Source organism: Oryza sativa, chromosome 8 (assembly GCF_034140825.1).
Source record: "Oryza sativa Japonica Group chromosome 8, ASM3414082v1".
NCBI classification, from domain to species: Eukaryota; Viridiplantae; Streptophyta; class Magnoliopsida; order Poales; family Poaceae; genus Oryza; species Oryza sativa.
The window spans coordinates 7,493,100-7,516,680 of NC_089042.1; the positions used below are offsets into that span (position 1 = coordinate 7,493,100).

Sequence of the window (23,581 nt, forward strand, 5' to 3'; positions counted from 1 at the left end):
ACTGCTTGTAAAGGACCTTGTACACTAGCCTGGCGAAGGTTGCCCCGGCATTCCTCATGCCGAAAGGCATCCTGAGGTGACAAAAGGTACCAAATGGTGTGATGAAGGCTGTCTTGGGGATGTCAGCCGGGTTCATGTGGATCTGGTGATAGCCGGAGTATGCATCCAGGAAGCTCATGAGTTCGCAGCCGGCTGTCGAATCCACGAGTTGGTCGATCCGTGGCAAGGGGAAATCGTCCTTCGGACATGCCTTGTTCAGGTCTGTGAAATCGACACACATGCGTCATTTGCCGTTTGATTTCCGCACCAGCACTGGATTCGCCAGCCACTCAGGATGGTCGATCTCTTGAATGACCCCAGCCTTGAGCAATTTTTGGACTTCGGCTTTTGCTGCTTCTTGGCGATCAGTGGACATCTTGCGTAGCTTCTGTTTCCTTGGCTTGGCATCCGGTTTGACTGCCAGGTGATGCATGATGAGATCTGTCGAAACACCTCCCACCTCATCAGGTCCCCAGGCGAAGATATCAATGTTTTTCTTGAGTACCTTTAGGATGTTCTCAACCTCTTCTTCACCCATGTCGCCCCCCAGCGATACGAGCTTTGTGGGGTCGGCGTCATCAATCTGTATCTTGATTATCTTGCAATGAGGGGCGGGTTTTGGCGCGTGCTTCGCCCGGTCATGTGGTTCAGCCTCAACATTATGCACTGCTCTGTTGATTATGGCCAGATCTCCCTTAGAAGTAGCCAAAGGCTGTAGCCCCTTGACCACGATCACTCATGTCGAGCCAGGCATCTTGAGCTTGAGATAATTATAGTGGGAGATGGCTTCAAACTTGTTCAAGGTCGCACTGCCAAAGATGGCATTGTAGTTGTATGGGATATCGACAACGTCGAACAATACTTACTCTTCTTGTCTGTTTTCGCCTGCGCCGAAAGCTACCAGCAATTGTGTTTGGCCTAGAACTTGAACTGCTTCTCCGCCGAAACCACGGAGCGAGGTCGGTGCTGGGGTAAGGGCTAGGGTGGGTAATCCCATCTTGGCATATGCTTCGGCGAAGATGACATCAGCCGAACTCTCTCCATCGACCAGGATTCGTCGGACCTCGAAGCCAGCTATCTCAGCTGAGATCACCAGAGGATTTTGATGCGGGAACATTACTCCTTCAGCATCTTCCGGCCCAAAAGAGATTAGCTGGTTCAGATACTACGGGGCCCCTTCGCCCGCCGAAGTGATGTTGTGGACCGTTCGGAGCTGCATCTTCTTTTGCCGCTTTGACAACTGGCCCGGCGAGTCGGCCCGTGTAATCACTTGGATTACTCTGCGCTGCACATCTTGGCGTTGTTCGGCCGGGGGTGCCTGTTCTTGAACGGCTTCGCGAGGTGCTTCGATAGCTGCTCCCTGCTGCGGCCTTGCATCTTGCGCGTTGCCACGTTGCCGAATGTTTTGGCATTGCTCCGTGGTATACGAAGAGCGTCCGTGGAAGGCGCGGTAGAGGTCTTTTCGGACCTTCTTGCGGACAGGCTGCTGATGGTTGCCAGCTTGCTGGGCGTCGAACTCCTTGCGGAGGGCTTGAACTTCTTCGACAGCCATCACAAGCTTGCCCGCACGGTCGGTTCTGAACTTCCTCCAGGTCATGGGGGCTTGGCCTTGCCTTGGCGGTTGTCCTTGGATCGCTGGTTGAGGCTGGCGAACAGCGAGAGGAGGTGGTTCGGCGACCTAAGCTTGTGCTTGGGCATGGGCAGCGGCGACAGAGGCCTTATCATACTCAGCTTGAATTGCTTGCCGTTGCTTGGAATCCTCTTCGCCCCTTGCGTACCCGTCAATGATGCGAAGCAGGTGTTCAAGCGTTTGCTGCTCTTTGTTGGCGATTTTTCTTGTGAGTTCGCCCTCGAGTAGCCCGGCTGAAGCGGCGTTGATGACAGACGCCTCGGTTATGTCTTGCACTTAGCACCGAGCCTGCGAGAAGCGACGCATGTACTCCCTTATTGATTCTCCCGGCCTCTGGCGAATGCCGAGCAAATGCTGCTATGTCTTCGGCTCTTCGTAGGTGCCTCGAAAGTTAAGGACAAAGACATCGCGCAATTGCTCCCATGAGTAAATACTATTGGCTGGTAAATTAAAGTACCAAGAGCGGGCGATGCCGTCTAGAGCGAGATTTATTACTTTTGCCTTGGTATTTTTGTCGCCATGAGCCGCTTCGATCGCGGACTCGTAAATGGAGAGGAATTCCTTTGGATCAGTTTCGCCTGAGTAGCGTGGGACGGGTGGGAACTTGAACTGGGGTGGGATTGGACGGATCTTGATTCCCCCGCTCAGCGGTAGCCCCTTTTCGCCCCTTGCCCTGTTCACGGTACCTTGCTATGGGTACAGCGTGGCGAAGGGCGAAGTCACGGCTTGCGCATGAGGTTGGGCCATGGCATTCGGCTGCCCGACTCCGATTGTTGATGCTTGGTGAGCCGCCATGGGCAGGTCGAACGTAGGTTGGGGCCACGCCATGGCGGCCTGGTTTGGTGCTTGGTTTGCCCCCAAGCCCGGTGTTGGTGCTTGTGGCCAAGCGGTTGGTGCCAGAGCAGCATTGATGAAGTCGAACTGCGGTCCTTGACTCCAAGGCGAAGCCCCCGGACCCAGCTGGTTCGACGGTAACCAACTAGGCGCACCTTGACTTGTATTCCCCTCCGGCTGGGCCGAAGGGGCTATACTTGAAATATTGTGGGGTTGGCTGAATTGCTGAAGGAAAGCTTGAAGCTGCGCCTGCAGAGCCGAAGCCCCTTCCGCCATTGCTTGTGATACTTGGCCAAGCGGTTGAGAATGTGCTTGGGCAGCGTGCTGAGCTTGCAGCTGCACGTAAGGGGCTGGATGAATAGCCGTGGTCGAAGGCTGCCCGGCGAAGTATGCTGGCGCTTGCGTGACTTGTGGCGGAAGGAGTTGGATTGGCGCTTGTGGATGTACTTGGGGTGGGACGTAACCTGTCGAATACTGGAGGATTGGGGTCGAAGAGGCCTTGGCCCGCCTTGCTGCCTCATACGGCTGCTGCTGCTCTTGCATCTGTCGAAGCATGTCCTGGAGCCGTGTCATGTTCTTTCGCATGGCCTCCATGTCGGCTTCGGCTTGAGTTTCGAGGTCAGGATTGACTTGAGCGGCGGCGAGCGCAGTCGGAGCCGCTGCCGGCTGCGTCGGAGCGGCTTGGGGCACCAGCAGTTGGCTTGTCGAGAGGATTTCCGCCCTGGTCTGAAGTGCCCTTGCCGTCGCGGCTCCTTCGCCATGTCAGCCGCGTTCGGCACCTGCCCAGAAGCTACAGGAGCCGAAGGCGGTTGTGATGGCGCAAGTGCGGAGGCAGGCGGCGCTCCTCTATCTTCGGCGATAAGCGCCGAAGGCTCTGCTCCCTGTTCGGCGACCATCCCCCCCCCCGACTTCGCTTTCCTTTCGCCTTGTAACCTTCTCCTTCACGACCCTCTTCGGTGGCATTCGCTCTTAGTGGTTTCGCTCGGAGGTCCCCACGGTCGACGCCAACTATTGTCGGAACGACAACTGCATACGTTGAAAGACGTGGTTACTCAACAGTGGTTGGAAAGAAAGTAAAATGTATTAAAATGAGAATTTTTCTTCCCATCCCCCTGTTACATGGCCCCATGAGACTATTTATAGCCTCATTACGGGTTCTTACTACTAGGGTTTAGGTTATACAGGGAAATTTACATGGTTGCCCTTATGAACGGGACATTTACATGGGTATACAGTGTAATTGAGATACATGGGCCTCTAATGGGCCGACTGGCGAACGCTGGCCTAGTGGCCCCCGGGCTTGATCGGCTGAGACGGCCTCTTGGGCCTCCTTGAGGCTGGACTTGCTATGGCGAAGTCATCCGCCTTCGCCATACCTTCTCCACCATATAGTCTTCGCCCAAAATGCCTTCAACCTTATGGGATACCAGCACGATTCTCCGCCCTTCGCCATCTTTGTTTCATAGTCTTCGCCATGGGGGCTTCGCCCCGACACACTCGACATCTCGGGCTTGAACCCTCCATCGGTTGCATGGTTTCGGCAGGTCCAGTCGAAGGGCCCCATGCTATACCGCCATCAGGGACAATTTCTCGATTCCTTCTCGATTTCTTCTTCATATCCGATCCCTAGATTACCAAATTTGGTCGTTAACAATAACCCCTTTAACAATGCAGCATAGCTAAGCCAGAACTCAGCTATGCCCTCCCGATGCATCGCAAAGTTACCCCGGGTTGCCGAGTTTCTTACGACAACCTTGTCATAACTGTCACACCCTGAAAATTCAAAATATATAAATTGTTGTTTAAATGGAATTTTTAGAATTTATTTTAAAAGCCTAGAAGAGAAGATCTAATTTTAATTAATAAATTCCAATATAAAATGGGGCCAGATAAATTTTCATTAAATACTTTGCTTAATTCTATAATTCCTAGATTTTTCTGGGATTTATTTGAGCTAAGGAAGTATTTTTAATAAATGGAATTGCATTTAAGAAATAATTTAAATTGAAAAAGGTTTTAAAAAGTCTCTTTTGGCTTTGGGCCGAAATTCGGCCCAAAACCGCTCTCTCTCTCTCCTCGGCCCAGCCGGCCCAGTCCGAGCCGCCGCTCTCCTCTCTCTCTCCCGCTGACAGGTGGGCCCCACCTGTCAGGGTCGTCGTCTTCGTCGCGCCGCCGCCGCCCGAAACCCTAGCGCGCCGCCGCCGCTGTTCCCTTCCAAATTCGGCCGCTCCTTTCCTTCTCCGGCCGAATCAAAAGAGGGGAAATGATCCTCGAGATCTCCTCTACCTTTTCTCCTTTGGAAACATCGGCTAAATAGGTTTGGAAATCGATGGATTCGAGTTCGAATCGGATCGGCTTTTCTCTCTCCGAGCTCGAGCTTTCCATCTCGTCGCCAGCCGCCGTGGGCCTTCGCCGTTGCCTCCTAGCCCCTTTAAAAGGACCCCCGAGCTCTTCTCTACCCGCCGCCACCTTCGCCTTCGCCTCTCGTCGTCCGTAGCGCCCTAGCGCCGTGTGCCCTAGCGCCGCCGTCGCCGCCGTCGCTCCAGCCGTGCGCCACCGCCGTTCCAGACGTCGCCGTCGCTCGGGAAGACCGTCGTCGTGGTCGCCAAGTCGTCGCCGTCCTCGTCCGCCCCTTTGCCATCGCTGTAGACCGCCGGAGCACCGTCGCCGTCGTCAAGCCGAAGAGCGCCGCCGCTTCTTCTTCGTCGCCGTCGCCGTCCGTTCCTCTTCCACCGTCGCTTTGGTCGCCGGTGAGTTCGCCGTGCCGTCCGCTACCCGTTGGTGCCCTCCGTTCGTGCCAAAGCGCCGCCGTTCGCCGGCGAGCGTGCGCCGTCCGAGCCGCCGAGCCGCCGCCGCCGGTGGTGACGTCATCGCCGACGTCATCGTCGCCCTCTCCCGTGAGCCGGTCGTGGACCGATCGATCTCGACCGTCCGTTTTGGATCAAGTCGATCTCGGCCGTCCGTTCGCGTGAACCGCCGCCATGCGCCCGGTCCACCGAAACCCTAGCCGCTGACGCAATAAATCCCTTTTTCCTTTTCAAAAATAATTCATTATTGCGTCATAATTCAATTAAAATCTATATAAGTGTTTTAATCCGATTTAATCTTTAAAAATTCATAACTAATTCATCTTAGCTCCGATTTAGTTGGTTCAAGTCTCTCAATTTTTCTAAAATTGAGATCTACATGTTAAAAATATCCACATGTACTGTTCATGCTTGTTTATGTGCTGTTTTGGTGTTTTTGCTCTTTCCTGTTTAGATTCCGACGTTTCCGGAGAGTCCGTTTTCGCAGGAGAAGAATTTGAAGAGTTCCAAGGCCAGCAAGGCAAGTCACACAGATCCCAAACAACCCTTTGAGCATGTTGATCCCGTTTAAAGCTACTGTTTCTATTCAACTATTGCATTTATTTTCGAATGTCATTGGGTGGAATTAACCTATTCTTTGTTATAGCCCTCTTGTTCTTGATTACTTTCTTCTTTGATACCTTGGGTTATTATAACTTGACTAGTTGGGCTATATATATTGGTTCAGCTAGATATTAGATGTGATTACCTAGCCCTGCTTAGAAACATTAGCACACTATTGGGATAACTTATGACTCACTATTATTTAATGATGGCTTAATGATAGTTCACGATGGTCAATCGTGATTAGTTAATTAATGTGCCAACTAAAACCTGATAATGGTGGGTTGTGAGCACATGGTTTTGATGGTCGTGCTCATGACAATTAAGGACCGGTTCACGAGTTTCGGTTGTGAAACATTAACCGTGCCAACCACAAGCCAGCGTGGGCAACGGCTTTATCTTTTGTATAGCATGGTTCATTGCGGAGCACCAGACTGAGAAGTGGCGGAGATAAGCCCACGGGGGTCACTGGGGAGTCCATGCCTTGTTTATAAGGGGGTGATTATGATCCAGGAAGGTGCGCTGCGGTGGATTGTGTTATACAAGGGGTATTGTCACAACTCCTTTCCGAGGTACCGTGGTGGTATTGAGGCACATGGTGACATGATGTGGGGTTGTGTCTTGTGGGTACAGTGGTACACCTCTGATCAGAGTAAAACTATTCGAATAGCCGTGCCCGCGGTTATGGACGGGTCTAACAATGTCTTTCGTGATTAGTCTCACCCTTCTCACCATAATAGAAGATGCTATAATTGGTAATAATTTGATTAGCTCCTGGTTTGGAATGGTACATTCCTGGTTTGGAGTTAAAACTGTGCAGCCGGGGTGGTTGTTCAGAATGGTTGGGCCTATACAACAGGGTATGTTGTATAGCGTTGGATTAATATTGTTTAATTATTACTTAACTGTTTTATTAAATTCTGAAATGTTTGCTAAATGCTGCTTTTGCAAATGAAACCCTACTATGCCATCCTTTGTTATCCTGTGCACTTGCATATTTGCTGCGTGGCTTGCTGAGTATGTCATATACTCACCTTGCAATCATTCATCAGAGGAAGAGTTCTACCGTGAGGCTGATGGTGTGGACGATTAGGTGTAGCCTTGGTCAAGCTGCCTGTGGAGTGGAGCCGTCTGCGCCGTTTATTTTATTTTCCGCTGCTTAGATCTTTATTGATTGAGAGGAACTATCTACCTCTGTAATGACATTTTATTCGCTTATTAATTAGAGTAATAATTGTACTCTATTATCAATTTGTTATTGTGTGCCTCGGCTGATTCCTGGACGAGGGTTCACACACATGTAAGCGTTTGGAATTTTGGATAGAAATTCCGGGCATGACAATAACTCTCCAACTGAAGTAGGATACAGAGGTGTATCCAACCCCAGGAAATTGTATGTAGAAATATAAACTGCAGGGAAGACGCTCGTACTGAGCTATCACCATTAGCGGCCTGCTACTCTCCCGGCGAATATACCCCCAAATAATGATAAGTGATAACCTAAACCCATGCTTAAGTTACTACTTATTACTCTACAGCCTTGCAATCGATGCAGAGCATCTGAGTCCCCGGGCCATAGCTCTCGGCCTATCCAGAGCAGACTTATGACCCGGTAATCAGACATTATACCAGCATCAGTGCAAATCACAAAAGGTTTAACTACTAAGATTATACTGATTATAAATAAACTAAGAATGGTACTCATATTCTATGATTGGAATAAAGTACCGAACTTGTATAAAGAAGAAATATTATATTAATAAAAAGGAAGTCTTACAAAAAAAGAAAGGAAAAGCTAAGAACTTTACCGAACTTCCTGAAGCTTCCGCAACTCGGAACTACTCTAATTCTATTCCACTAGTACTATACTAATTCTAACTTTGGAGAAATGGAGCTTCAATCCTTGCTTGAGTGTGTGTTGAAAGTGAAGGAGGTGAGGTCCTTTTATAGCTCAAAATGACGGTTGTAGAGATGGGAATTGTCGGAAATGCCCCGCAACCGCCGTCAGGAGTTCATCCGGAACGTCCAAGCCAAAGGGGAGAGCCAACGGCTGAGATCAGGGTTCGGCCGAACCCTAGACTGGCCCAACAGGCCTGGTTTCTGGCTTGCTGCTTCCTCCTCGGCCTCCCTTATCTCTTAGCCAAAATGCGGCTGGATTGGACTCAACAAGGGGTTGGCCAACCACCTATGGGCTCTTCTGGCCCCCAGCTTCCTCCAGGAGACTTCCAAGTGGGCCCCCAAATCCGTGACATACATTCTAGGCCCATTTGTGATTGTTAAATTGGACTTTTGGGCCTTCTCATGCAATTGCAGATCACCGACAGACTTTCGATTGATTGATCGATATATTTCCACCTCCTTCTCTTCATTTATGAGTGCTTCTCCTCCATACATGTTATTAGCATAGCATATAGTGGAAGTAATTATTTTATTTGGGAATTATGCATTGCAAGCATAGGTAGTCTTCATATATTGGATAATATTGATGGTCGAAACTGGTCGACAACGACCGCTTGTTCTTGTACATAAGCGAGGTTGACACCGGCCTCAACATCATCGACGTCTTCGCCAAGCTAATCCGACAGAAGTTCAACGACACCATGAACAGGAGGGACCTACTCCTCCAGAGCGACAAGATGACAGTTGCGGAGGCCTTCTGGCGGGGAATCGTGGATGGTGGGGTCGACAACATGGTCGCCGCGGAAACGATGAGGACTCCGCGGTGTAGTGGCGGCCTTTTACCTCACACGCAGCGGGGGTACACGCGCGAGGAGTAGTAGCGTGATTGCGGGGTGTTGGCCGTGGAGCCCTCGCGGCAGAGCGGTGTAGCAGTGAGGATGGGGCAGCGGGGCACACGTGCGTGGCCTATGACCTTACGCGCAGCAGGGGCGCGTGAGAACTGAGAGGAGCGTCAGAAGAAGACCAAAAGAAGAGAGAAACATAAGCACAAAACTATTATTTTATGTGGTTCTCTCTCATCAATTGGGTTGATATTATATTGGCAGGGCTAGAAAGTTTTACAATATAGAACGGAGGGAATAAACAAAATTGATAGATGGAAAATAAATTGGTAAAATTAGTAGATGGGAAAAAAAGTAGCACTAAGTTAATAGGTTGGGTATAAAATATTGTCGCGAGATCACAAAATATGTCTTACATTTGGGACAAATTTAAAGGGCAAAATCATTTATATTATGGGACGGAGAGAGTAGTTATATAGCTGAATTTGGCTTCTGGCCTGTGGTGCAGTTGCTTCCAAAATAATAATTCTCTCCGTCTAACTATATATTTGGAGCTTTTTTTTTTTGGATATTAACAATGAGTTTGTGACTAAAGAGTTATTATTGAATGAGATGAGTAGTTATGTGAGAAAATTAAACGAGTAGTAGTTGTGATTGGTTAAGATAAATAAATTGTTGTAGATATTCTTATATTATATTAAATAAATTTTAAACTATATATCATTATATTTCTAGACCTAATGATTAACCAAGGAAAAAATGCAAGGATTTGACAAAAATATAGACGCCAATGCTAGGCGGCTAAGTGAATGGACATGAAACAAAAAGCGAGCAGGCTGTCTATATATGGACAATTAGTTGCATTAATATAGTAGTTTATAATTGCAAGCATGGCACTACATCACAACACCAAAAAGACATGCCGTGATTCTAGAACAGCCATTGAATAAATTAGAAAGAAAGGTTGTGGTTAATTTGTTAACGACCAATCGAGCCTACTAGTATAAATTGTACCTCGTTGTTATGAAGTAATTCATCCTGCAGTAGCGAAACAAGCAGAGAGATAGAGAGAGAATATACAGAAATGAGCAGGTCGAGCTCGAGCATGGCCACCGTCCTCGTGGTGTTGATGGTCGTCAGCACCGGCGGCTTATCCCCACCATGTGCGGCCGCAGCGAAGGAGGAGAAGCCAGTGGTGGTGCTGCCACCAGCGGCGGCGCCAGGGGAGGCGCCCTTCGCGGAGGCGGCAGCGTTCGTCCGCTCCTGCTGCGAAACCGCCCTGCCGGCCGAGCGCGACGCCTCCAGCTTTTGCTACGACGAGCTGCTCCCATACGCTGACTCCTTCGGAGGCAACCAGGTGAAGGTCACCGAGGTGGCCGCCACCATCCTGAGCAACAACCTCTCGGCCTACCTCGACGAGTTGCGCAAGGTCCAGGACGGGGCCGGCAAGGGGGACCAGAACCTGATGGCCTGCGTCGATGGCTTTACCGATGCCACCAACGTGAACATCACCAAGGAGGCGCTGGACAGCCTCGGCCGTCTTGCCGCCGCCGGAGATGGCAAGCGCAGCAAGGAGGATCTGGAGAATGTGCAGAAGTGGATCAAAGGGGTGGACAAACACTACGTCGGAGGGAACGCGGCTGGGTCCGATTGCGAGACAGGTTACCTGTACACTTATAATGATGATCTCCCCGCTCAGGAAACCCTTGGAAATTGTCTCTACACTGCCAGCTCCCTCATCAATCACATAAAGCTTTAATAAATCAAGCTATATTTATAGCCTTCCATGCATGCTCTCTAGCTACCTACTAAGTAGAAGTACATTATTTTATTAATTATACTTGTTAATTACCATGATCGATTAGTGGTGTTATCCAAGATTTTTGGTAACATTTTTTTTTCTCAATTTTCCATTTCATATATTCCCAACTCTCAATTCTACATTATATATCATTTTTTCATTCGACTTCATCCATACTAATATAAAAAGCACTAGTTCATCAAACACCTCCCTCTCGTGACTCTTAGATCTATTCATGCAACTGTTTATATTAAAATTCAACCCTAGATTCCCACGTCGGTAAACAGCGGTTAGTGAAAGTAAGTGAAAATAAAAAGAAAAGAATCCACCGCCGCCGAAAAAGAAAAAAAAAAGAAAACCTATCCTCCTGCGATGCGCCGCCCGCCGCTAGAGGTGGCCAAACGGGCCGGGCCAAACGGGCGGCCCGGGGCACGGCCGAACCTGTAGCAGGCACGGCCCGGCACGGCCTGCTACAGTAACGGGCCGTGCCGGCACGGCACGAGTAGCCGTGCCGTGCTTGGGCCGCTGGCCGAGCCCGCGGGCCGGCACGGCACGGCACGGCTACTGTAGCGGCACGGCACGGCACGGCACGGCCCGTTTCGCCGGCGGCCCGTCAGGCCGAAAGCGGGCCAGCGGCGCACTGACAGGGCGGGCGGCGGTCGAATGGGAAGGCGCCACGTGGCACTAACGGCTATTTGACCGTTCAAATTTGAAAATAACCGTTGGGAGGCTAAAAAATTCATAAAAATTTCGAAAAAATTCCAAAAAATCTCAAATTTCGCCCTATAAATAGGGCATGAACCCCAGCCATTTCTCCTCATCCCACACTCCTCATCTTGTGCTCTCAAGTGTTTTAAGTGCTCTCTTTGTTCTCAAGTGTGCATTTTTTTTGATTTTGACAAAATTTGCTCAAATTTTGTCAAAAATCAAAATTAGTTTCGTAGTTCAACAGTTTGATCGCAGAGGTTTGAAGAGCTCGCGGTTGGAAAGATGTAAGTAATATTCAAATTTGTGTATTATTTGTATTGTGTTTGTGAATTCAATAAATATTCGAAAATTTGTTTATGTCGGTTTAAATTTTCAGAATGGATCCGAACTTTCCATACCAGTCGCCGTCATTCACCTTGGGTGATTTCGACCCCAACTACATGTCGGGGTTTGACGATACCTCCGGATCGGCTCCAACTCCACCATCTGTGGAGGAGGTACCGGTTCATACGGCTGTCGTTGAGGAGGTACCGGTTCAGGCGGCGACAGCTTCGGAAGGATTTTCCGGAACCGCGAGCGGAAGTGTTTCGACACACACCGGCTCGAAGAGATCGAGAACCTCCGGTGTGTGGCAAAACTTCGACGAGATAAAGGAAACATGCCCCGATGGAAGGGAGGTATCGAAAGCCCGTTGTAGAATATGTAGGCAAATTTTATCTGCTCGTTCTTCTGGTGGTACAGGTCACCTCAAGCGCCATGCGGAGTCGTGTGCCAAGAAGCAAGGAATACAACTCCGGCAGCAGCAACTTATGGTAAACCCAGACGGTACGGTACGCAGTTGGGAGTACGATCCCATGGTTGCTCGGGAATCTCTTGTCCGGTTAATCGCCAGGCAAGATTTACCCCTGAACTTTGGGGAGTCCCCTGCTTTTGAACATTACATTCAGCAATCTCATAACCCTAGGTTTAAAGCTGTGAGTAGGCAAACATCAACTAGAGATTTAGAGAATGTTTATCACAAGGAAGCAACTGCACTTAAGGAACTGTTTAGTACATGTACTTTCTCTGTTAGTGTTACTTCAGATATATGGAGTAGTAGAGCTAGAGAGGATTATCTTAGCGTAGTTGTTCATTTTGTTGATGATGATTGGCAATTACAAAAGAGAGTTTTAGGGCTTAGGTTAATAGATGTCTCACATACAGGAGAAAACATAGCTGAAAGAATTAGGGAAGTAATTAATGAATTTAATCTTGCTGATAAAATATTTGCTGTCACCCTAGATAATGCATCTGCTAATTCTAGGGCTATTGAAATATTGCAACCTTTATTTTGTGTGTATGCTCAATCTTTTCTACTCCATGAGCGTTGTGCATGTCATATAATTAATTTGATTGTTAAGACTGGCATGAAGAGGGTAGGTGACCACATCGATGCTGTTCGTCAAGCAATCGCGTGGTTAACTGCTTCTAACCCGCGGATTGCTGCATGGAAGAGGTTTTGCAATGCGGCCGGTGTGAAAGCTCGTAAGTTTGCCACCGATGCAGAGCATCGGTGGAATGCAACGTATTTAATGTTAAAAGTTGTTTTACCTTATAGTAGTTTACTTTCTGATTTTGTTCAGTCACGTGGTGGCCCAAGAAACAGTGACGGGTCTTCAGTACTGAACGAGCATGTTTGGGCAATTGTCCAAAAATTTCACCAATTTCTAGAAACTTTTTATGATTGTACTCTAACTTTGTCACAAGTTTATTATCCAACTGCTAATATAATTTTGCACAACCTTCTTGAAATTGCTAATTTATTTAAAGAATACGAAAATGATGACGTTCTAACTGAACCTGTCTTTCACATGAAACAAAAATATTTGAAATATTGGAAAAATATACCTATGTTGTATGCTTTTGCTTTTGTTTTAGATCCTAGGTGTAAATTAAGGGGATTGTCTGCTATTTTATCACTTGTTGGAGATACTATAGGTGTAGATTATAGTTCTTTTTATACTGAGGTTAGACGTAAATTATATGAGGTTTTTGGAAGATATGAAGTAAAGTTTCAGGAAGTTCGCCAACAGAGACCCCCTCCTATCCCCACTACAGGTAAGAAGAAGATACAGTGGGGTAGGATTTGGGGTGGATCGTCTTCAATCCAAGGTGGTGGCAGTTCGTCGGCTACAAGTGGAGACGCCTCTTCGCATGTTGTGGCCGAAGAGTTGTCCGGTTATTTGGACAGCGACGCCATCCACCACGAAGCACAAGATTTCAACGTCCTCGGGTGGTGGAATGACCACAAGATAACATATCCTGTGCTTTCAAAACTAGCACGGGATGTGTTGACGGTGCCCGTGTTGACGGTGTCCTCCGAATCGGCCTTCAGTCTATGTGGCCGAATCATCGAAGACCGGAGGACGACTCTGCGCAGCGACCACGTCGAAATGCTACTAAGCGTTAAAGACTGGGAGCTTGCTCGACAACATGCCCAATACACTGCGGACAACCAAGAATTGGCCGCCCAGTTCGAGCAACTCTACCTGGATCACCAACCCCAGTAGAATTTTGTTAGAAGTAGTTCTGACCTTTGAGCTGTACTCTTTTCTTTGTCATGGTTTTCTCATTTTCCCCTATGAGTTTTTACATGACAAAGTTTTTAACGAGGCAGCATGTATCATTGTATCCTGTAATGATATAAACATCAATAAAGGTCATTACTATTTTTAACAAATTCTTTTGCAATATTTTCGCAAGTGTGGATTTATCTTTAAATTATTTCAAAATAATGAATCACAATCTATATTTTTAAATTTTTCAACACAACAAAAAAATACCATTTTTTCTTTTTTTTAACATTAGCAAATCATTACTTTTTTAAAAAACTTTTATTTCCATTTTTTAAATACCATTTTTTCATTTTTTAACATTAGTAAATCATTACTTTTTTTTAAACATTTTATTTCCATTTTTAATTTTTTTTCCTTATACATTTCCTTTGCTTTTTTTTTAAAAAAAAACACTGTGCACTGGGCCTCAGCTGCCGGCCTGCCTTCACGGGCCGCCGTGCCCCGAACGGTCCGTGGGCCACAGGCGTGCCGTGCCGGCACAGGCACGGCCCGGCCATCCACGGGCCGTGCTTGGGCCGGCGGCTCGGCACGTGGGCCGGCACGGCACGGCCCGTTTCATCAGCCGTGCCTAACGGGCCGTGCCGAAACGGGCCGTGCCGGACCCGTGCCCGTGCCGGGCCGGGCCGTGCCGCCCGTTTGGACACCTATACCCGCCGCTCGTCTCCTGCGCGCCCGCCGGCGCCACTCCGCTCGCGCGGCTGCGCCCGCCGCCGCCGCTCCGCTCGGGCGCGGCTGCGCCCGCCGCCGCCTCCTCCCGCCGGCGCCGCTCGCGCGCGGCTGCGCTCGCCGCCGCCTCCTCCCACCGGCGCCGCTCGCCGGAGCCGCTCCGCTCGCGCGCGGCTGCGCGCCCGATGGCGCCGCCTCCCGCTGGAGCCGCTCGCCCTACCCCGCCGCCTCCTCACACGCGCCCGTCGCCGCCTCGGATCCGTGTGTCGCCGCCGTCTCTGTTGCTCGACTCCACTGGGAGCAGGGTGCCGCCGTCATCGCCGAGGGAGCGGGCCGCTCGGAGCCGCGGGACGCGCCGCCGCCGCCGCTGTGGGTCGCCGCCTTCTCCGCCGCTCGCCGGGTCTGCTCTCTCCCTCCTCGCTCGTTGGCAGATATGTTCCAGATAAGTGGTTTTCTGAAGCATTTAATATGCTACGTCTGTAGAAGCTCCAAATCATGAATACTTAGGAGAATGGAGATAAAGGCTGAACTTGCTATCCCTATTACTAGCCAAAACCAGTCTGGTTAAGAGGAAATCCTTAACAGTACAAACTGAATCCTTCCTCTAAACCAGGTTATTTCAGTTTCTGACTTACATGTTCTATTCTATTTCAGTTGGTGACTTAAACGTTGGTAGAACCCTGCACAAATAGGAGGCGGCATCTTAATACAATGAAAAATGATGGGAACTCCACAACAGATTTGTCAACACAATCAGGTTTTTTCGTTTATGCCAACGCACTAAGGTGCAGCCGGAAAGGAGCATCCGATGCAGTGGGGGATCGTGGTGACGATCCTGGTGGTCAGCGACGACAATCGATGCCATTATTATTGCCTGCTACTAAGACAAAAATTGGTGACCTGCTGATTGATGTTTCTAACTTTCCCTCGATCAGGTATCAGCTTCATTCATTTATGGATAAAAAATCCAATAGATTGTTCTCCGGACTACAAAAATTTACAGAAAAATGCTCAGTGCATTTCCTGAAAACTTATGCCATAGATCACTACGTACTTATGCTAAACGATGTATTTTCAGACTGGTTAGAGTCTTGGAGCTGTTTATTTCCTTCATTTCAGGCTTCTTGCTGGTTCAGAGCCATGTAAAGATCGAGTTGCTTGATAAAATGTTCCAGTGCTTGATTTTTTATTATTTTCAGCTTGGCCATATTGTTTTCTAAGCTTTGCGAGTAGCTCAAATGAAGGCCATGGTGATCTGCTTGAGCAACATGGCAATAGTGGCTGGTACAAGGTATATGTCTATATTGGTACTGTTGCCTTATTGCCTACGGAGAGGGGTTGATGATAGTGAAATTTATACATTGATCAGTTTTGTGTTTCTCCCGGACGGGTTATGGCAGATAGAAAAGATGATGGTGAAAATTGGTACAAAAGCTACATGCCTACATGTTCGATGAAATACTTCGGTATCCCCGCTGTCCTAACAAGAAATTTTGAGCAGCCATTATCGTAAATATGGTCTGTACTCAATTTTTTGTGCACTGCTGCAGCCACAAGATAGATGCACATAGATAAGTTGCTCAATGAAATGTGCCATTGGCCCTGTAAAAAATTGAGGTTAGAATTCTATAGGAACCTGAATTCAATGTTATATGTGATTTTTTTTTCATGTACATTGTGTTTTGCTTGATCAATTTTATTCTAGAAGCATAGCTCAATTTAACATGTGAAATGTATAAATGCTTCAAACATCTTTTGACTAAGATAATTTTGTCAGGTGAAATATGGAAGTGCTTTAACCTGTCAAGATTATAACCTAAAAGGCTGAAAGTAATATTTTTTCCCCTAGGAGCAATGTTGTTCATGCTCATTTTGAGATTATATCAATTATGTGGATTGTAGACCATGTATTTCTTTACACTAAATTTTTTTCATAGGAACAAGCCATTAGTGGTGATAACTGATATGTTGTGTGCTAAGCATATTTGGTTAACTGGATGTGTGTGACTAACGAAATAATGTTTATTATTTTCGAACAGAGCCAAAATGTTATGAATATCATATCTTTTATGTCATTGACAATGGAACGAATTATGAACTAATAATGGTATATTTATGTTCATGAAACATTCAATTAATGCTTTTATATGAAAGACGGAGTGAATATAAGAGCATTGGATGTGAAAAGCACAGCTTATTGCCAAGAGATGACAGAATATAAGTCTACGAAGAAATAGGAAAGATGCACATGGAAAGAATTACTCCATGTGATGCTTGCGCAACCAATATATTCAACCCCTCAGTCAATTAGGTTGCATTATACTAACTAGGAAACGAACGGCCAGATTTTGTCCACGCGTGGGAAAGAACGGCTTTGATCACGTGGACTCAATTAGAAATACGAAAATAATGAGGGGTTTTGTGCAAAATTTGATGACGTGGATCGGGTGGGCTTGCGGCGACTCTAGCACCTTTAAGATAGCACCTTTAAGATATATAGTATTACATGTTGGTAAACACGCAATAGCACCTTAATACTGTAGTAGTGATAATGAAGGTTAACCTTTCAATAATGAACTGGTTCCCCACTTATTATTCAATGATTCATCAATATGTGAAAATGTTGGACAGTGAATGGAAATGGATACAAAGATACTTCTACAAATTATTCTATTTTGATGGAAGTGCAAAAAGAACTCAATATTTATTTTATGTTTCTATTTTGAAATTGTGATGGAAACGACACATTCTAATTTTTACATTAATATTTTAGATGGAAACAAACAACATATATTAGATGGATCTTAAGATTCTAATTTGACAATTGATAAATTCAGCTTGAAAAGATCATAAATGGTGAAAAATGTGCCTTGCACGTGCATGCTCACTGGTACATATAATTCCTCAGTTCTTTTTTATACATAGGCCTGACGCTAAATTTTTTTGGGGATACACACCACTGTCGATCATATCGTGCATACTTCTGTATTTCAATTAATTAATTTTGATACTTGCTTCCCACACATTGATCGCATGCACGCCACATTTGTAACACTGTTATCAAATTTTGGAAATAAATTTTGTCGGAGAAAGAACTCCTCCACCAGGGAACCGTGAGGCCCCCCTTTGTGAGTTCGGCCGGGGGCAGCGGGTGAGATTCGAGGGCTTGGTGAGCGAAGCTGTGTGATCTTGAGGGGGTTCCATCCCCCAAAGACGATGAGACAAAAGGGGTTTATACAGGTTCGTGCCGCTGAGAAGCGTAATACCCTACTCCTGTGCTTGATTGATTGAGTGTAGAACACAAGTGTTTGGGGTTGCGAGACCCAAGCGCCAGTTCGCTCGGAAGTCCCCCCCTCCATCACTAGGCCTGGACCTCCTTTTATACCTCAAGGGGTTACCACATGGGCCCAACAACCTAACCTAGCTCCGGTGGAGAAGTATTATAATCTTTGCATTAAATGCATGTCTTGTCTCTTGACTTGGGAAGCCAAGCGCACGTCGTCTTGATGATGGGGCCTGTCAAATCTTGCCGCCTGACACGGGGGGTGCCCCTGTCAGTCACCATTTAATGGGTGAAGACTTCTGGGCTCCTATTACACCGGGAAACGGGAGCCTTGCTTTGACCAGAGCGGGAGGACCGACTCCGGCTGGGATAAGAGGATGAGAACCTCTCACCATCATTATTTGATGGGATATGTCGGGCTGAACGTCACCTGACATACGCGATGGTGCGCCAGACATCCTGGGTCCCATCAGTCATTCGACCGGTCACAGACCGGTTGAGTGCACTGCACACCGCATTAAATGCGGCGTGGCGCGACCGTTCGGGTCGCCATAAATGCGGGTAGGTGGGCACCTGGAGGCGGACACCTAACCCACCGTACGTGGTGACCTAGAGAGGGGGTCGGCGGAGCCCGACCCCTAGTCACGGGAGGGGGCGGCCCCCGCCCGACCTCAGGGGGGAGCTACGTGGCGCCTGGGGCGGCCTTCTCCCTCTAGTCTCGGTCAGGGAGTGGCCGCCGCCCTACCTCGGGCCCAACCCCCCTCGAGGGAGGGCCACGTGGCATTGGGGGGCAGCCTCCTCCCTCTAAACCTAATACCCCTGGGCCCATATCACCGACAGTAGCCCCCGGCGTTAGCCCTGACCAAAACCTTCCCTAGATGGTCAGGGTTGACGCCACTCTCCTAGTCTGATGATATGTGGGTCCAATCTCTTCTTCTTTCTTAGCTGGAACTAAGGCCCATGCGCCTTTTTCGCCCTAGCCTGAGGGCAACTCACTAGCCCGTACCTTAGGCTATGAACTTATTTTCTGTATATATTCAGCAAACGTTGTTAGATTCTCTCGGGCCCGTGACGTTACACCGTGTACCTCGCTTGCCCCTGCTTTTTGTTAACCTCTGTTCGTGTTCTACTTCATCTATTCAACCGATTATTTTCGCGTGAGTGTGAGGACTGAACTTTCCATAGCCAGCAATCTTCACCCGCGATCAAGCTAAGTTGGGCACCGTAGCCAGCCGACGGGGCCAAAGCCAGCCGCTACGGAAGAGCTAGCACAGGGGGCCGCGGGCGTCGACGGTACCCAAAGCTCGATGCAGGGCTAGGATAGAGCTAGGAATCGTAGCCACCACACTTTTAGCAAAAAATCGTTTCGATGTATAAAGCGAATACAAACTTTTTGTTACCAAGGGAGGCAAGCCATCGCGCGACACGTGGGTACCGCGGGACCGCGAGGAAGAGATGAGAGATAAATATAAACAATAATAATTCTATGCAAACGATTATCTTCGCACGAGTGCGAGGACTAAATTTTCCATAGCCAACAATCTTCACCCACGATCAAGCCAAGCTAGGCGCTGTGGCCAGCCGCTACGGAAGAGCCAGCACAGAGGGCCCCAGACGTGGACGGCACCCAGAGCTCGTCGCAGGCCTAAGATGGAGCTAGGAATCGTAGCCCCCCACACTTATAGCAAAGAATCGCTTGTATGAATGAAGCAAACACAAACCATGCTTGCATGTCGCGACCTTTCAAACCGTTAGCTCGAAGAGGGCCTCCCACCATGGGTTCCTAACCATTTGGGAAGCATGTGACCACTTAGCAAACGCTGCGACCACTTAGCAAATGAGGTCAGGTTCCCACGAGCCTGCGTCCCCACACTACACATTTTGTTCGCTCTTTCCTTTCGGTGACCTCCTTCCAATCTCTTTTGCTCCCACATGGACGATTACTTCCGCACGAGTGTGAGAGCCGAAAAACTCCAGAGCCAGCAATCCCCGTCCACAGTTGAGCCGGGCCAGGCACCATGGCCAGCCGGTAGGACCAAAGCCAGCTGCTACGAAAGAGCCAGCACAGGGGGTCCCTGGCTTCGACGGCACCCAGGGCTCAACTTAAGGCTAGGATAAGGCTAGAAAACTTAGCCCCCACACTTAGCGATGAATCATTCATGTAGATGGGAGAGGGGTTGGGCTCTTACCACCGAGGGAGCAAACAAATGCGCAACACGCGAGCGTCGCAGGGCCATGAGAATAGAATGGGGGGAAATCTGTAACATACCGAAAATTAACCATTTTCTAATTCTGCATCATGCTGAGTCTTATGTTCTTAATAACTTCCTAAACCTAGGAAAATATAATTAGAGGGACCTTCTAAAACTAATTTGCATAAAATCTCTTTCTGGTATTTAACTTCTTTTGTGTTTTTCATTTAAAATACATGTGGTTGAATTGAGGTATTTCTTGATTTGGTTTAAAACCTTCCTTTGACTAAAATTCTTTTATTCAAATTTAGTTTGAAAACCCTTTTTACTTTTATGAATTATGGTCCAATAAACCTTCCCATATTCCTCTAGAACCTAAACCAAAGCAATTCCAATTTTATTGGAATTTAATTCTCGACCCATCCTTTGATTCCAAACCTATTCGTAATCCTTCCTTTTGATCCAGCCGCCAATTTAATTCCTGTAGCTTGATTTTCTTCTCGGCACAAGAATAATTTTATTACAAATATTGTGAATAATTGCTCTTGTGCTAAGAACATAGATTTTATCCTTGTCATCTAAATTTCCTTTTAGCCTCAAACAATTCTTTGCAACCCATGCCATATATTTTGAGGCTAAAAGTCCTATTTATCTTCCTCCATTTATTTCCCTCCCACATTCCTAATAATAGGTTCAATTTTAGGAATCATAGTATCCATGCTAATATATATATTTCTTTCTCATTTGATTGCATCAAATAAATTCTATTATATGCCACCTCTAAGATATTGCACTCAAATAAACTAAAAAAATATATCTTTCAGAAATTATATCCAAATATAAATTCTTTTCATCCTTTCCCATTCAAATTCCCTTCAAATACAATTCAAATTCTATTAGAAATTCACAAACAATTCTTTTGGGCCGAAATTCCCTCCTCAGCCCACCTTCCTTCTCAGCTCAACCAACACAAGTCCATATTGCCTCCCTCTTCCTCCTCCTGTGGGCGTGTATGTCGCCCACAGTGCCGCTGCCAGGCGCCGAATGTCACATCCTGATTTTCGTCTTAGGATTTATAAATTATTTAATAAATTATTATTAGAATTTATATTAAATGTTCATTAATTTACAAGTGAAGTTAAATATGGGAAATAAAATTTCCTAAATATAAAGCATGGATGGATTTAATTTTTATTAAATTCTCCATGGTTAATTATACTCTCTGGAATATTCTCGGATTTTTCGGAGCTCAATTCCTAATTTTAACCATACAAAGAACATTTCAGTAATTATCTACATATTAAATTAATCATTAAATGGTCTGATTATAATTTTTTTAAGTACTTTGAGTGTTTAAGTATGTTCAGGATTTTTCTTGAAACTATTTGAGCATTGGAAGTATTTTTAACAATTCAAAGATCATTTCAGTGATTATTTTAATTGGAAAAAGTTTTTAAATCCTCTCCTAAGCCGTTGGGCTGATTTCAGCCCAACATGTCTCTCCCTCGCGCGCGTGCTGTGCAGCCCAAGTCGGCCCAGCCGAGTTCCTCCTCTTTCTTTCTTTGCTTTGTTTTCAGCCAGCCCAGGAAGAAAAGTCTAATTCGCCTCCCTCTCGCTACAGTGCGTCTTCAAGCTCCAGAGGCCGTGTTCTTCCCGAGAGCCGCCGTCTCCTCCATCAAATCCGGTGAATCCGTTGCTTCCCTTCCCAAATTGATTGCAAAAACGAATTCCTCTCTACCTCCTCTATCTTATCCCCAATAAACCCTCATCAAATTCGTTATCTATCCGAGGAATTTTGGCCGTTTTTATCCGGGTGAACTCGGGATAAATCCTAACTTCCTTCACCAAATCCATCCGTTCCCGAGCCGATCTCCTCCACCTTTGCCTATAAATAGCATCCCCTCGGCCTCCTCTTCGATTTCCCCCTGTTTCCTGAAGTTTTCCCTAACCCTAGCAGCCTCCCCACGCTCGCCTTCACTCTCCAACTCCGGCCGCCATCTCCAGCCGCCTTTTCCAGTCGCGCCGGCCGTTCCCGATCAGTGCCGCCACTTCCCTCCGCTCCGCGAGGTTGATCTTCACCCCGGCCACTGGTTTCCCTCCGCCAAATCCTGCCGGAAGCCGCTGTCACCGTGAAGGCCGAGTTCGCCGTCCCGGTTTGATCTCCGGCCGATCCTCCTCGCTGTTGCGGTCGTCGCTGGTTCACCCCGAGGCCGTTGTCGGCATCGCAGCACCGAGAAGAAGCCCGTCCACCCATACGTTGCCGCTGCTCGTCGCAGGAAAGCCACTGCCGTCGTCGTCCCGACTTTGCCGCCGTTCGGAGCTCGTTGCCGGTCGTCGTTCGTCGTCGTCCGTCGTTGTTCTTTGCACCGGTGAGTTCGCATCGTCGTCCTCTTCGCGTTGGAGTCCTCGGAAGACCCGGCCGAGTCCTCTAGCTCCGGCGACCTCATGGTTCAGAGCCTCTCGCAGGTGATGACGTCATCGATGATGTCATAAAGCCCTTTTCCCTTCTAAAAATAAATGTTAAAATCAGTTTAATCTTGTAAAATTCATAACTAATTCATATGAAGTCGGAATGAGGCCGTTCAAGTCTCTAAATTTATCTAAAATCATGATCTACATGTTTGTTTACTTTTTATGTACTGTTTATTTGGTTTTTATTATTTTTTTTCGTTTTGCGTGTTAGCATGCCGTTTCCGTCGTTGCGAAGGTTCGTGAGTGCGTCGGAAGTGTTCAAGAAGATTAATTGAAGACTGATTATTGCAAGGCAAGTCACACAGATCCTAAACACAATCCTTTGAGCATGTTGATCCTATATTTAAATTCTCTATTTATTTCAACTGTGCATTTATTTTCGAATGTCACCGGGTGGTATGAACCTATTCCTTTATTATGGCCAATTTGCATTGAATACCCTATTCTTTAATACCTTGGGTAATAAATTAATTAGCTTGAACCTTATATATTAGTTTGGTTCAGCTAAATGCTATATATATATATATATATATATATATATATATATATATATATATATATAAAATTGCTTAGCCATGCTTAGAAACATTATCACATAATTGGGATAACTAATGTTACACTATCACTTATGATTATATTTAATGGTAGCTCATGATGGTTAATCGTGTTATGATAATTAATTGATAATTAAAACTTGACAATGGTGGGTTGTGAGCATATGATTTTGAAGGTTGTGCTCATGACAATTAAGGACCGGTTCGCGAGCTACTGTTGTGAGACATTAACCGTACCAACCACAACCAGCGTGGGCAACGACTTTACCTTTTGTATAGCATGGTTCATTACGGGGTGCCAGACTGAGAAGCGGCGAGAAGTCCGTGGGGGTCGCTGGGGAGTCCATGCCTCTGGTTATAGAGGGGGTGATTATGATCCAGGTATGGTGCACTGTGGTGAGTTGTGTTGTGCAGGGGGTATTGTCACAGCCTCTATTCGGGTACTTTCCAGTATCGCGATACATGGTAAACATGATGTTGAGGCTGTGTCTTGTGGGTACAGTGGTACACCTCTGGCCAGAGTAAAACTATTCGAATAGCCGTGCCCGCGGTCATGGGCGGGTTGAGAAATGTTTTTCGTGATTAGTCTCACACCTCTCACAATAATTATTGATGCTATAACTGGTAATAATTTTC

The 23,581-nt window shown here is 47.1% G+C and overlaps 1 protein-coding gene and 1 long non-coding RNA gene across 3 annotated transcripts; both read left to right on the top strand.

The window, feature by feature from the left end:
* The first annotated feature begins 9,691 nt into the window (after nucleotides 1-9,691).
* Nucleotides 9,692-10,659, top strand: LOC9271678 (uncharacterized protein Os08g0218700/LOC_Os08g12160-like). The gene has a single exon (XM_015794147.3). The coding sequence runs from the start codon at nucleotides 9,739-9,741 to the stop codon at nucleotides 10,411-10,413; it is 675 nt and encodes a 224-aa protein (XP_015649633.1). The 5' UTR covers nucleotides 9,692-9,738; the 3' UTR covers nucleotides 10,414-10,659.
* Nucleotides 10,660-14,707: 4,048 nt separating this feature from the next.
* On the top strand, nucleotides 14,708-16,113 carry LOC107281865 (uncharacterized). Of its 2 annotated transcripts, none has more exons than XR_010734552.1 (4): nucleotides 14,708-14,844; nucleotides 15,099-15,379; nucleotides 15,644-15,735; nucleotides 15,814-16,113. It is a non-coding gene; the product is annotated as an uncharacterized lncRNA (long non-coding RNA). The 2 variants fall into 2 exon arrangements; XR_010734553.1 differs by having other exon boundaries at nucleotides 15,845-16,113.
* Nucleotides 16,114-23,581: the final 7,468 nt, after the last annotated feature.